Genomic DNA, 13,270 nt, shown 5'->3' on the forward strand with positions numbered 1-13,270 from the left:
AAAGTCTGTCAATCCTCTGAAAACAGGCAGGATTTAGGATTGTCAGAGAGGTTCAACTTAGGACATTTCCCTGAGCATGGAAACCTACCAATATCACCAATATATAAGAACAATAGCAGCGAGAGCATCAAAGTGAAGTAACACACCTAAAATTCTGTTAACTATTAACTATAAAATTACTCATATGGTGTCTCTGGCTACCTCAGCTGGTTAGTTATGTAGCTGACACAGCATTGGATGAACAACATTTTGACACGCATGCATTAGGAAATGCCAAAGATTTACTTAACAAAATAAATCTTGACTAAGTTATATTTATTAGCACAGTTTCACAGTGCTGGTTTAATAACCACTGTTCTTAACATCTGTATTCCACTGCCAAGTCAACATAAAAATTCTAATGTTGTCATCTGATAGGTTCAAATACACATAATACAATAGCAAGAAAAAGTATGTGAACATTTGGAATTTCATGGTCTTCTGCATTAATTTGTCATAAAATGTGATCTGATCTTCATCTAAGCCAAGAGTATTAACTAATATGTACCTAATAACACAAAAAAGTCTGATCTGATTTCAACACAGGAAAAGAAACAAACCCGAGTGACAGCCAAAGATTTGAAGGCATCATTGGAACTGGCTACCATCTGTGTTTATGTGTCTAAAGTAGGTAAAACATTGAACAAGCAGGGTGTCAATGGCAGGTTACCACGAAGGAAGCTGGTGCTTATTAAAAATAACATTGGTGCACGCCTGAATTTTGCATTGACACTCCATAGCAGTACTGGCAAATGTTTTGTGGACTGATAAAACTAAGATTGAACTATTGAATGAACACACAGCACTGCCTCTGGCATAAGAAGGTCACTGCATATCATCATGAAAATATCATCCCAAGTGTAAAGTATGGCGCTTTGCTGCATCAGGGCCTGTCCAGTTTGCAGTGATTGAGGGGAAGATGAATTCCCAAGTGTATCAATGATAATGTGAGAATGTCTGAACGTCAGCTGAAACTCTGTAAAGGTTGGGTGATGTTACAGGACAATGACTCAAAACTCCAGAGGAAGTCCACAACAGAATGGCTTCAGAAAAACTAAATCTGCCTTTTGGAGTGGCCAAGTCAGAGCCCAGACCTCAACCCAAAAGAGATGCTATGGTATACTGCATATACTGTATCTTGTATCTCTACAGATACATGCTTTTTCTTTATGTGATGCTACTGTATACTGGTGTAAGTATATGCATTTGAGACACAGTCCTGTTAATGTGAGTTTTTGACTATGCATACATTAGTCTTTGGTATCATATTATTAAAAACATTCTGAAGTTTTCATCTTTGTGTTGTCACTCAAGAATGCTGTGATCCAGCAGTTTCATTCAAGTGTGTGCACAATGCATCATGTTGAGCTTTGGAGGGGATGGCAGTTTTCGAGGGGAAGGCCTGTTCTAGTTGGGTTCGCAAGACATGCGTGAGAATTGCTTGAGCTACATATATTTCTGACAAAAGAGAGGCAGCACGTAACATATGATTCATGTAACAGCCTAAGTGGCGGTTAGGCAGGTCTGTTGGTGGAGTGTTGTGAAGATTACTTATATCACTTATAGAGAGATGAAAGTTTCCCGTCCCTACCCCAAGGACAATCTATTCACTATAAATTGACAGGGAGTCATGGATACATTTAAAACAAACAACAAAACAACAAACCAGATGAAACATTTCACACAGTAACTGTAACCGCAGTCTGATTTTGAACGCCTATTGAAAAATGTGTTCTCTTGTAGACTTGTTCATCTGGTTCCACACATTCAACACTACTTTCAAGTGCTGAATGCTGCTCTTGAACTTCCTTCCAGGAATATAAGGCTCTGCTTGACTGATGTGACTGGTGTTGACTGCAACCTCAACAGTTCTTTCGGCATTTGGAGGATGATGCGATGCCTAGATTTGATTTTAAAACCATTGGTTCGCTTTAATTCAGTTAACTAAGCCATCAGGGTCTGGCTTCTGTAGAGTATGGCACGCCTGTGACAGACATGCAGCTTCAGTTTAACAAGTCATTCACAACCTGTAATGTCTAACCACATTCCATGAAAAGTAAACACAACCGCTATCTACAGTACCTCAGGTGAGCTTACGATAAGCAAACTGTTCTAGTCAGTCAAGCCACATGGTGAAGTCTGCATATACAGTAACTACATATGTGCAGTAGTTGTATTACCGATCTACAGTGTACAGAAAGTACAATTAATGGCTTCGGAAACTTTCCAGGACTACACAAGATTCAAGTAATTAGGGAATTTATTAGTATAAGTGAGTAGGATGTTAATGTGAGTGGGAATTATTTAATTATTCCATAAATATAATTCAATTAAAATAAGACTAACTGAACTGAGTACATACAGTATTGCATATGTAACTGTGTATATATATCTGCTTTTCTGTTTTTTCCCAAATGACCCCAGACAGAGGGCCACTGGTTATTCATGCATCTAGAAACTTTGAAAACATCACTGTTATTCACTCTCTTTGGGATGACAACGGAAGCAGCCATGTAGGGAATGTGATGTGACCTTTCAAATATACTGCAAACACATAGTCAATGCATTCCTGCCATTCCCCATGCACTGCCCCAGCTAATCTATGGTGGCATGCCTGAGATTCTACCATTAATCCATGGAATAGGGCTTCAATGGCAAAAGGAAATATTTACCTCCTTTAGTAATAACAGCCGGAAGAATAGTGTCTAGAGCTAATGAATGTGAAGTGATGATACATCTGATGGTGACAACAACATATTTGATATGGCAAATCAACAGCACACCCGCTGTGCTGATAAAGCGTCTGCTTATTGATGTAATGCTGAAGAAATAGCAAATTAGTTTATGTGTTATGAAGTAAACCTTATCAGCAGTTCGTTCTTTTGTAAGTTGTAATTTAAGTTGAGAAAAACCCATCCTTATCTCTTATTTCTCATACGCCTGCAGTAGCATGGGACTATGAACTCACTGCCACAGCTCTGAGAAAATAGGTGAGGGTGAATGGAAATATTTAAGATGGTAGAGAGAGACATGGACGGTTTAGATTAAATGTTGAGCATGTTTTTGTGCTCTTGGGCAACACCTACAGGGCTCGAACTTAATTCTCCTTCCAAATTCTCAGAATAAGGAAAGGGAGCTATGAGGAGCACAGACAAAGTGTTAATTGGCAGCCTAACATGTTCTGTGCCTTAAGCATGGGTTTAGGGATTAGCAGAGGTGGAGCATGGGAAAAATGTCCATGCTAGGCATAAGTAAGCCAGCTACAATCAACAAACAATGGGTACTCCAAATGCCAAGAAGTGGTCTGTTTGGAGCCAAGTTTCAGTCAAAACATGAAGCGTGTTTGGATTCAGCTTTGTGACTGTGGCACCTCACAATATGGCCTCTTAAATGCTAATGTTCATACTATCAGAGATGTGCTAATTAACTCTTATCCAGTCTCTGATTTGAATGTACCAGATTCATCCAAGTCTGTCAGTGCCAAGTTTATCCCACACAGCTGCATCACCATGAATCAGTTCAGTAACTTTGACAGAGACTGTGCGTTATGAAGACAGTGTCACTTAAATATGTCTCTATGCGTCTGTCAATAGGAACTTAGACCTAAATCTATTTTAATTGCTGCACTTGTTCGACTGGATATTAGATGATTATATATTTCACAGCAGATCAGTGAGAAAACATGGACAATCATGCACCTGCAACAGAACGGGTGTGTGATAGTCGAAGCAAGAGGCCTTGTGTGCATATGTGGAAAAGTACTATTGTCCCTCAAGGTCAACAAAACAGAAGCCAGAGATGTGGAGTGAGATTCCCATCACAAGCAAGTTACCACATGACATTATAGCTATTGAAGTAAAAAGAAGATGAATCATTTTAATAGAAAGTTACAGATGAATGCTGTTATTCCCTGAAGGGCAAACACAGTAACGTCATTTAAGATTTAATACCAGGTGAATGGCCAACTGTCACAACTAAAACTAAAAACTCATCAAAGTACTCATTTATACAACGTATGCTGACTCCTGTGACCAACAGAAACCTTATCTATGTTAACATGAACCTCCCTCCACAACCCACCTTGTACAGACACACATTTTGAATCTGCATTTCGGTCTTTATGTAACATGTCTAGCACGGGGTTTATGGTTCACTGGCTCCAGTGGCACTGGCCTTCCTTTCGCATATGTCGGTTCTGCCTTGGGGTTTCCACTGCTGACCCCTGATGTTAAATCCAGTCAGGCTTGTGGTGATGTTGGATGGCTTCTGGTAGTTTCAGTCATCCTTGCTTACATCCAGGGGAAGTTTTTACAACATTTCTGATGCCATTTGAATTTAGCAGTTCACCCCATGTTTACATGTGTGTTCAGGCTGAGCAATAAAGTCAAAGCTTCACAGTGACTGGCTTACATACATATGTGCAGGGGCAATCCCATCAGAATATATATGTGTGTGTGTGTGTGTGTGTGTGTGTGTGTGTGTGTGTATATAAAAAACATTCTTTACACACGTGTCAGTGTTTGGAATGGGCATTTTGCATCCAGTGGTCAGCACTCCTGCCTCACAGTGAATCTGCCGGCTGGGTGCCTTCCTGTGTGGTACCGTCTTCCCACAGTCCAGAGACGTGTGGTTAGGTTAATTGGTGACTATAATTTGAAGTAGGTATGAATGTGAGTGGGAATTTGTCTGTGACCTGTCCATGGTGTGTGCTGCCTCTTCCCCAGTGACAGCTGGGATTGACTCCAGCACCTCTGTGACCCTTAAAAGGTAAAGCAGTAATGGATGGATGGTTATTTGTATTGAGCATTGCACTCCTTTATATTTATGAATGTGGCATTTGACAAAACATTTTCAATATACAAATTACATTTTCTCAAAATAAAATGATGAGGTTTCCAGTGCTGACCAGAGTATCTTCAAGAATAACAAGTAAAGTGATGAATTCAGTGCATAGTATTGCAGTTTAAAACAGTATTAATATACAAATGTAGGATTTATAAGTTGTAACTATGGGAGTTTCTACTTTTGGCACATTGTAAATGAGTTGTTGCTGTAAGTGACTTTAATTCTTTAGGAACATGAAGCTGTTACATTGAATTGGGTCCATGTCCTTTATTGTGAAAAGCTTCAGAGGTTCTGGTCCCCTGCTGTTAGTTCATTTAAACACACATTGTGTTGTAACGTCCTTGCATCACACTGAACAACCCGAGAAATTCCTGATGTTTTTAAAGAAACATTAAGTTGTGAAACATCAGCCTACTGAAATGCCATACTATCTGAATATGCAGCCACCGAAAACTGACCAGAGATTGGGAAACAGATAAACTAAAAACAGTTGAGGAAACTGCCATAATCTCCCCTTTTTATACTACAGTATATGCAAAAGTTTTTGCATAAGCAAATTTGGAATGACAAGACACTAAGTGACGAGAGCCCTGCAATGTAGATATCATTGTCTTTTTTATTTTACAACAGCTTAAACAATTTGCTTGTCATATTGCACATAAAATCTGTTTTATTTCCCATGTTTCTACCTTCTACTGTCATTCTCTCTCTAAGCTGTGGATCTTTACCAGTTTAAAACTCACTTCTCTTTGTGTGTATGCATGTGTGCATCTGTCCCTTTGTATCTGTGCTCTTTGTACACACTGTTCCATCTTTATTTTGTTTCACTTGTACAGAGAAAGTCAGCCCAGCATCCACCCGCTGGCATTGTATTGCAAAACATAAATGATCTGGGAATGATCTGAGGTGGTGGGAATCATCCCCTCCTGCAGCGTGGCTCTGAGGGAGAGATACACCGCCCCTTCAAACACACAGTCTAGTTTCAAGCTTTCCTATTCAGCAAACAGACATGCTGAAGTGTCCTTGAGCAAGACAATTAATTCCTAATCACTCCAGGGTGCAGACAATGATACCTTACAGTACCTTAAATTGTCCTCACTTCAATTCAAGACATACGTTTTCTCATTTTTTATAGAACAGTCATTGTTAATCTGATAATGAAGCAAATGTTGTCATACAACCTTTAAATGTGCAGAATCATACTGCCATCTAGAGAGATGTTCAGTAAAAATAAGTAAACTACACTAGTTTAGTACTTACAGTACTTGTCTTTGTAATGTGCTCCCTCCATGTGGGCACATTAGGAATTACAGGTGACACTAGCTAAGTCAGGACAGTATTTAATTATCTATTTTCTACCTTATGCATGTGTGTTTGGGTTCTAACAAATTCCAGCACTCCCTTTTCTTAATCAACTGAGGCCTAATAATTTCAAGGTCAAGTATCTTTCACCTGGACACACAAACTCCAGATCCAACTGCAGAAAAGATTAACAAAGTAAATAAAATATGACCAGTGTTTAACTGTGTGCCTGTGAAGTGGTGAGCTAATGACCTAGCAGCTTACTCGGCAGACGGCAGCATTCTTGATCAGTTCTTTTCTCCCACTCCTGGGTTTCTTTATTTTCAGTTTTGTGAAGAGGCCTTTGAAAACCTGGAAAAAGGTTGGTGGTATGGAAAAGCTGAAACAACATGGTAGTGTTTGTCTTGGCTTATTTAAATCATAATATGAGTAGCTGGCGGTAGGACTGCACTAGAATGAGGGTGTGAGGAGAGAAAAAAAACATTTTTGTTCTTGCTAATGTTTCCAGACCACTGATAATTACCGTTACCAGACTGTTAGTAAGATCAGACTAAACCTACACTACAATACTAATTAAACACATTTAAAACTTGAATACAGTAGCCGAAAATCAGCATTTGTTTTTCCTCTGATTAGATGAGTGCCTCTGATTGGTCCAACTTGACCCTTCACCTGAAGGACTCCCTGACCAGTACTTTGGGTCACTATCTTGACAGCTGGAGGGATAACGTGACAGCCGCAGCCAAAGCTTTAGACAAGACAATGGCTGAGGAGAACGTCAGGGACGTCATCTGGAATCTGGCGGTGATGATCGGCATGTTCGCCTTCATTGTTGTGGCCATCCTGGTGAGCACAGTTAAATCTAAGCGGAGGGAGCACTCTAACGACCCCTACCACCAATACATCAAAGAGGACTGGACTGCTCAGAAACAGCAGAATGGCGCTGCAGCTAACTTTGCAGCTTGATAATAACTGATGTTGTATAACATGCAGTTTAGTTTATCTTACCACAATGGTTCTCAGCCAACTACTTATCATGACACTGACATTTTTACAGAAGACATTTTGATATTTGACTGTAAGATTTCAACAGGTGTGAATAAAATTTAGTTTGAGGGTCGTGGTATGGTGTACGTCGCCTCACTGTCACATTGTTGTACAGTAACTTAGCCACTGATGTCTCTTTTTGATTCCATTCATCATTATGTTATCAGTAACACCCACATATCCACATATCCCCAGCCTGCAATAAATTCCTGCTGAAGTACAAGTACCTCTGGTTGGAAATTACTTTTTAAGGCTCTTAACCTTCAGGAGACATGCTTCTGCCTCTAGAGAGCAGCAAATGCACTGACCCAAGCAGCTTGAGAAGTGTTGTACTTAAGAACAGAGCGGAGATGGAGAAGATTGAAGAGAGGCAAAAATAGAAGTGCAGCTGCTGTTGCTTTGTAGATTGTGTGAAAGTAGTGTAAGTGAAGATTAAATGTACAGTTAAAGAGGAAGTCTTTGACTAAATGTGTATGTTTGTGTAAAACATTCACATTTAGTTGAGAAATTAGACACAGGAAACCACATTGTCACAGCAAAAGTTACTATGTTAATTTATATATTCAACCCATGATGGGCTGTCCGACAGCAGTTTCCCCATGCAACAATTAGATAGCATGTGGTGAAGTAATTGAAACTGCCACTGCAAACTATTGGACTTTCCTTTTGCTCACCTGACATACTGTGTGTGGGGCTGTCACTTATCATTTTCTTTCTGCCTTTTTTTGGTTCTCACATAATAACCATCTCAAAATAACTGAACCCCCAAATCTCGGGGGCTCAGCTCACTCCTCCCACATCCCTGACTTTCTCAGAGAGAGATGTCGCCACAGGGAGCAAGTCCTGTAACTCACTACTAAACTCCCAACTGTTGTCCTCCAGTATCTCTCTTCCTCACTCCCAGTTTTATTTTTAGCATTCAAACAACTGGTCTCCTAAAAATGGGCCTGTTCTGCGTGGGTAGGGGCCGAGGAGAACTACTATGTATGGTATCCACCCCCCCCCAGTACCTCACATGCCTGACGGTACTCCTCTTTCGCCTTTGTGTCTACAGAGAGGAGGCGTGAAGAAGTGATCGCAGTGGGAGAAATAGGTACTGGGTCCTGAAGATGCTTTAGAAATTGGACTTTAGTGGACACACTGGGATGCTTGTGAACTGCCACTCACGGACCACTTTTTTACCTCCAAAACATTTCCTGTTCCTCCACGGGGCTTAGGTGACCTTTCTGTTTTTATACTGTGAAACTAAACAGTACTGTGACTTCTGTGAGTGTATTGGACTATGCTGTCCTTGTGGCTGTTCCTGATCCCCTGCCTGACCCTTGTGCCTCTGGCCCCGGCTGAGAAAGGTCTGGAGTTCCCACAGTATGACGGGAAAGACCGTGTTCTGGACATTGATGACAAAAACTACAAGAGAGCGCTAAAGAAGTACAGCATGCTGTGCCTGTTCTATCATGAGCCCATACCAGACAGCAAGGAGCAGCAAAAACAACACCAGATGACCGAGTTGGTGCTGGAGGTAAAGTAGAGCAATAACAAAACAAGGTGCAGAAAAGAGAAGGACACCAAAGGATAGAACCAGAACCATGTCATGCATGATAGAGTTCACATTACTTTGTATGAGTTTCCTCAAGGTCAGTGTAGGTACTGCATGAATCCAAACTGTCCAGCACAGAAGTTCAGTCAAATGTCACCTAAGTTTATTTCAGCCCAATTCAACGTGTGCTTCCATCCTGTGTAAATACACAAGGCCACTTCTCCCTGTGGCTTTCCTTTGCTGGCAGAAACTGAACGCATCAGGTGTTTTATGCTCTTGAACTACATTTGTGAAGAGCACAGCTGACCTCTCTTTTTACTATCTTGAAAGTGAAAAATGAGAGAGCACAAGGAATTTTTTTTCTTAAATCCAGGCTGAGCTAAGTGGCTCGATACATGTGTAATTGATAGATTAAATCAGTCTCTCTTTGAATCTCATACAGCAGAAAAGTTTCCCCTGTCTCATGTTGCACCAGGCTCAGGGTGAGCTGCTCTTTGATCTGTAATCTGAGCCCTGCTGTGCAGTCCTGATATTAGCTTCTCTTATTTTACACAGCACAGGTGGGCCATGTTACTGTAGACACAGGGAACCATCTACAAAGACCTGACTCTGACTGTTACTGTCAAGTAAAATGATACTTCAGTCTTTTTTTACTGTACTGCAGCCCGTTTCATTTCTGTTTTTCTTTCCTAATTGATGGAAAAAACTTTATAGGTTCAAAGATGCTTGCTTTGTGAGTTTTCTTCTTCACTTCTTGATTATGCAGGGTCACTTTGTTTGCACATTACCACCACCTGCTGTAGATCAGTGGAATAGTGTAAAACACTGTGAATCGTGTGTATCTCTCCATTGTCGCCATGTTTGCTTGGGGTTGTTGTGTTTTCTACATAATGCTATAAATAGTTATATTCTGTAACGTCTTAAATATTACACCCCAAGTGCCTTGAGATGGCTTTTGTTGTGATTTGACACTATATTAAATAATCTGAATTGAATTAAATTGACACATACTGCTACCAGTTGCCAAAAATTTGAAAACTGTGTCTCTGTGCATTAAAACACACTTTAATAATATGTTAAAGAAGCATTTATTTTTCAGTATTTGTGGCAGGATAGTTGAAATCTCTACCTGTACATCACTGAACCGTTACCAGAACAATTACATTTGCTCATGTGTTGGTTATATTTAGAACAACGCAGTCAAGGTGATTATGTAACAGTCTTTACCGGCCCCGGGCAGCTTGGACACCTCTGTCAGCTCTCCAACTCTACTTTTTTTTCCTTGAGGCTTTACCCAGCACTACAGTCACGCTCTCATTCATTTTTTCCCCAAAAGCTGCCTGTGTCCCAATATTTTTTTTTTAAAGACTTGTAACTTAGGACTCCAAAGGAATCATTTTCTTTTTTGTCTTGTTTCTTGACATACAGTACATTTTGGACATGTAATCCTTTGTTATCTTTGTTTTTTTTACTGCAGCTTGTAGCTCAGGTTATGGAAGAGAAGGACATTGGGTTTGGGATGGTCGACTCCCATAAAGATACAAAGGTGGCAAAGAAACTTGGTGAGTATATGAATGCAGAATTACCTTTATCCAGCATGTATGCATGTATGTATTTATCCTCGATCACAGTTATTTGATCAAGGGAAATATAACTTCATTTTTAGGAGTGGTCTTTAAATGTATGTCATTTCCTTCAATCACAGGTTTGGAAGAAGAAGGCAGTGTATATGTTTTTAAGGCTGATCGGGTGATCGAGTTTGATGGCTTGCTCTCTGCTAACACCCTGGTGGAGTTTTTGTTGGATGTGAGTAGAAGGATTTAAGGGTAGATTCACAGCTGCTAGTGCTAAACAACACCAGTCTTGCCAAATTGACAAGCTTACTCCAATGCTTCTCTCTCCTCTGTGTGCCTATCTCTAGCTGTTGGAGGATCCGGTGGAGGTGATAGGAAATGCTCTAGAGCTGAGAGCCTTTGATAGGATGGAAGAAGACATTCGTCTCATTGGCTACTTTAAAAGCGAAGACTCTGAGCGTAAGTGTGTGATGCAAATGAGACGAATGAGTGTTTTCTTGCTTTCTGAACACAGCTCACTATCTTATTAAATAGCTTGATGTTGGGCCTTCTGTGGCTCATGTCCATTGTTATAACACAAGTTCATTTTAACCGCCTCATCTCCATGGATTTACAGATCCAATTTTACCACTGCTAAACACACAGCTGCCACTGCCTGGTCCCTTCTCACATGCTTTGGAAGGACTGAGTCTAGAGTAGTTTACTTGTGGTGATGAGCCACAGCTACATCCCTTCAGACCAACTGTGGGAGCATTAAGTGGAGGTCAAAGTTCAGCTATTTCCGTTCCCTGAAGTGCAAATGTCATGTATACACACTAAAAGAAAGAACAAACAGATGTGTGATCACGAAAACAGGAATACACCAAAAAACCCAGTAGTGCATGAGATAATATGGCAATGACACTGTGTAATGTAACTAACTGCTCTGTCTTATTCTCAGATTATGAAGCATTTAAAGAAGCTGCAGAACAGTTTCAGCCCTACATTAAGTTCTTTGCCACCTTTGAGAAATCTGTAAGTAACCAAGTCACAAACAATTCAACAGACGTAACATTGTTTTGATGAATATGTCACGGCTGCTTCAGGTGGCCAAGGAGTTGACCCTGAAGTTGAACGAAGTGGATTTCTATGAACCTTTCATGGAGGAGCCCGTCACTATTCCAGGAAAGCCTCACTCTGAGGAGGATCTGGTAGAATTCATAACTGAGCACAGACGGTAAACAAGAGCAACACTAATACAACACATGTCAAAAAACAAAAATAATACACATTATAACAATGAGCTGTCTTTTTTTCTGTGCCAACATCAGACCAACTCTGAGAAAGCTGCGTGCAGAAGATATGTTTGAGACTTGGGTAAGTGATATCCACTTGGGTGCAAAGGCAACACAGACATTCAGCATTTACCAGCACTTCATTTACCAGCACTTCAAGTTACAATTCATTATTGTCTTCCATTTTCTCAGGAGGATGACATTGAGGGCATCCACATTGTGGCTTTTGCAGAGGAGGAGGATCCTGGTGAGTCTATTTGCATAAAACACGTCAATGTAAAAGTGAGCTTTAGATAGAGAGTCTACCACTCTTTATGCTAAGCTAATTAGTTGTATCAAATCTCATGTTGTCTAAATGTCAGCAAGGAATCCCCGAAGTGTTGAATTGTTGCTTAAAATGTGTACGTTGTTTTTCTCTTGTACTGGTCTTAGCCGGCACGCAATACTGTTTCAGTATAATCTACTGCGGTGTGACATTGCTTTCTTCCAGATGGATATGAGTTCTTGGAGATCCTGAAGGAAGTGGCCAGGGACAACACTCACCTACCTGACCTCAGCATTGTATGGATTGACCCTGACGACTTTCCCCTGGTGAGCCACGACAGCTTTAGACTCAGACACAGTAAAAACGTGAATCTGCAGCTCTAATTTCATCTGTTTGACTGTTTGACTGTTCAGCTGATTCCCTACTGGGAGAAGACCTTCAAGGTGGACCTGTTCAAACCCCAGATTGGAGTAGTGAATGTTACGGATGTAAGTCCAGGACGACCTGACAAACAGTTTTACATGATGCGGATGTTGAGTTTCAGCTGACGTTGTTGAATTTGTCTTTCTGTGTTTGCGAGCAGGCCGACAGTGTGTGGATGGAGATGGAAGATGACGACGATCTGCCCAGCGCTCAGGAGTTGGAGGACTGGATTGAAGACGTGCTCTCTGGCAAAATTAACACAGAGGATGATGACGATGATGATGATGATGATGATGATGATGATGATGATGATGATGATGATGACGATGACGACTTAGATGATGATGACAATGATGATGATGATGATGATGACGACGATGATGATGATGAGTAAATATTCAAGTTGGGTTTAACATGGACTTCAGACCACTGTAAAGTAAATTTACAGCAAAGAGAGAAATGTCCAAAATATAACTAAATATAAATACAAATTTTAATTTATTATTATTAGGGGATTATTTTTGTTCTCTGCTGTCCTATTAACCTCAACCCTCCACATGTATCTCTCTAGAACTGTCCTCATAACAAGTTTTACCTATTACATTATATCAATTTAACACAAATGTAGCAGGATTTTGACTTGTTTGGGAGTACATTTACATTGTTATACATGTAAATATTACTTGGGTAAAGGACCTCAGTACTTTTGCTATAACTGACTAGCACGATATTGTCACCTGTTCAATCACAGACATTGTGGTCCATTACCCTCGATGTCAATAAACCAGACTGGGTGTTAAACGTGTGTTTCCAGTTGTTTTTTCTTTTATGCTTCACTCTCCTTAAAGTGGATACAACTTAAGGTGTAATGTCTGTTTACATAGTAAAATTACATTTTCTGCCCAGCGGGGTTATAGCTTTGAAATAGTAAAACCACATGCTGACAGTCAATAGCAAACCTCTA

The 13,270-nt window shown here is 40.3% G+C and overlaps 2 protein-coding genes across 2 annotated transcripts; both read left to right on the top strand.

Moving 5' to 3' along the window:
* The first annotated feature begins 1,148 nt into the window (after positions 1-1,148).
* Positions 1,149-7,152, top strand: LOC113172808 (potassium voltage-gated channel subfamily E member 2). The gene is made up of 3 exons (XM_026375837.1): positions 1,149-1,156; positions 6,526-6,547; positions 6,823-7,152. Exons 1-3 carry the CDS (start codon positions 1,149-1,151, stop codon positions 7,150-7,152), a joined length of 360 nt encoding a protein of 119 aa, XP_026231622.1.
* Positions 7,153-8,239: 1,087 nt separating this feature from the next.
* On the top strand, positions 8,240-13,094 carry casq2 (calsequestrin 2). The gene is made up of 11 exons (XM_026375775.1): positions 8,240-8,752; positions 10,248-10,332; positions 10,476-10,576; positions 10,692-10,803; positions 11,285-11,358; positions 11,430-11,560; positions 11,655-11,700; positions 11,811-11,865; positions 12,109-12,209; positions 12,297-12,371; positions 12,467-13,094. Exons 1-11 carry the CDS (start codon positions 8,516-8,518, stop codon positions 12,698-12,700), a joined length of 1,251 nt encoding a protein of 416 aa, XP_026231560.1. The 5' UTR covers positions 8,240-8,515; the 3' UTR covers positions 12,701-13,094.
* Positions 13,095-13,270: the final 176 nt, after the last annotated feature.

The sequence above is a fragment of the Anabas testudineus genome, chromosome 21 (assembly GCF_900324465.2).
Source record: "Anabas testudineus chromosome 21, fAnaTes1.2, whole genome shotgun sequence".
Taxonomy (NCBI): domain Eukaryota; kingdom Metazoa; phylum Chordata; class Actinopteri; order Anabantiformes; family Anabantidae; genus Anabas; species Anabas testudineus.

Excerpts from the sequence above, each read along its gene's own strand:
- LOC113172808 (XM_026375837.1), top strand. Across the intron at positions 6,548-6,822 it reads CTTTGAAAACCTGGAAAAAG|ATGAGTGCCTCTGATTGGTC; the intron begins GTTGGTGGTATG and ends TCCTCTGATTAG.
- casq2 (XM_026375775.1), top strand. The coding sequence starts at position 8,516 with ATGCTGTCCTTGTGGCTGTTCCTGATCCCCTGCCTGACCCTTGTGCCT. Across the intron at positions 11,359-11,429 it reads TTGCCACCTTTGAGAAATCT|GTGGCCAAGGAGTTGACCCT; the intron begins GTAAGTAACCAA and ends CGGCTGCTTCAG. Across the intron at positions 11,701-11,810 it reads AAGATATGTTTGAGACTTGG|GAGGATGACATTGAGGGCAT; the intron begins GTAAGTGATATC and ends CCATTTTCTCAG.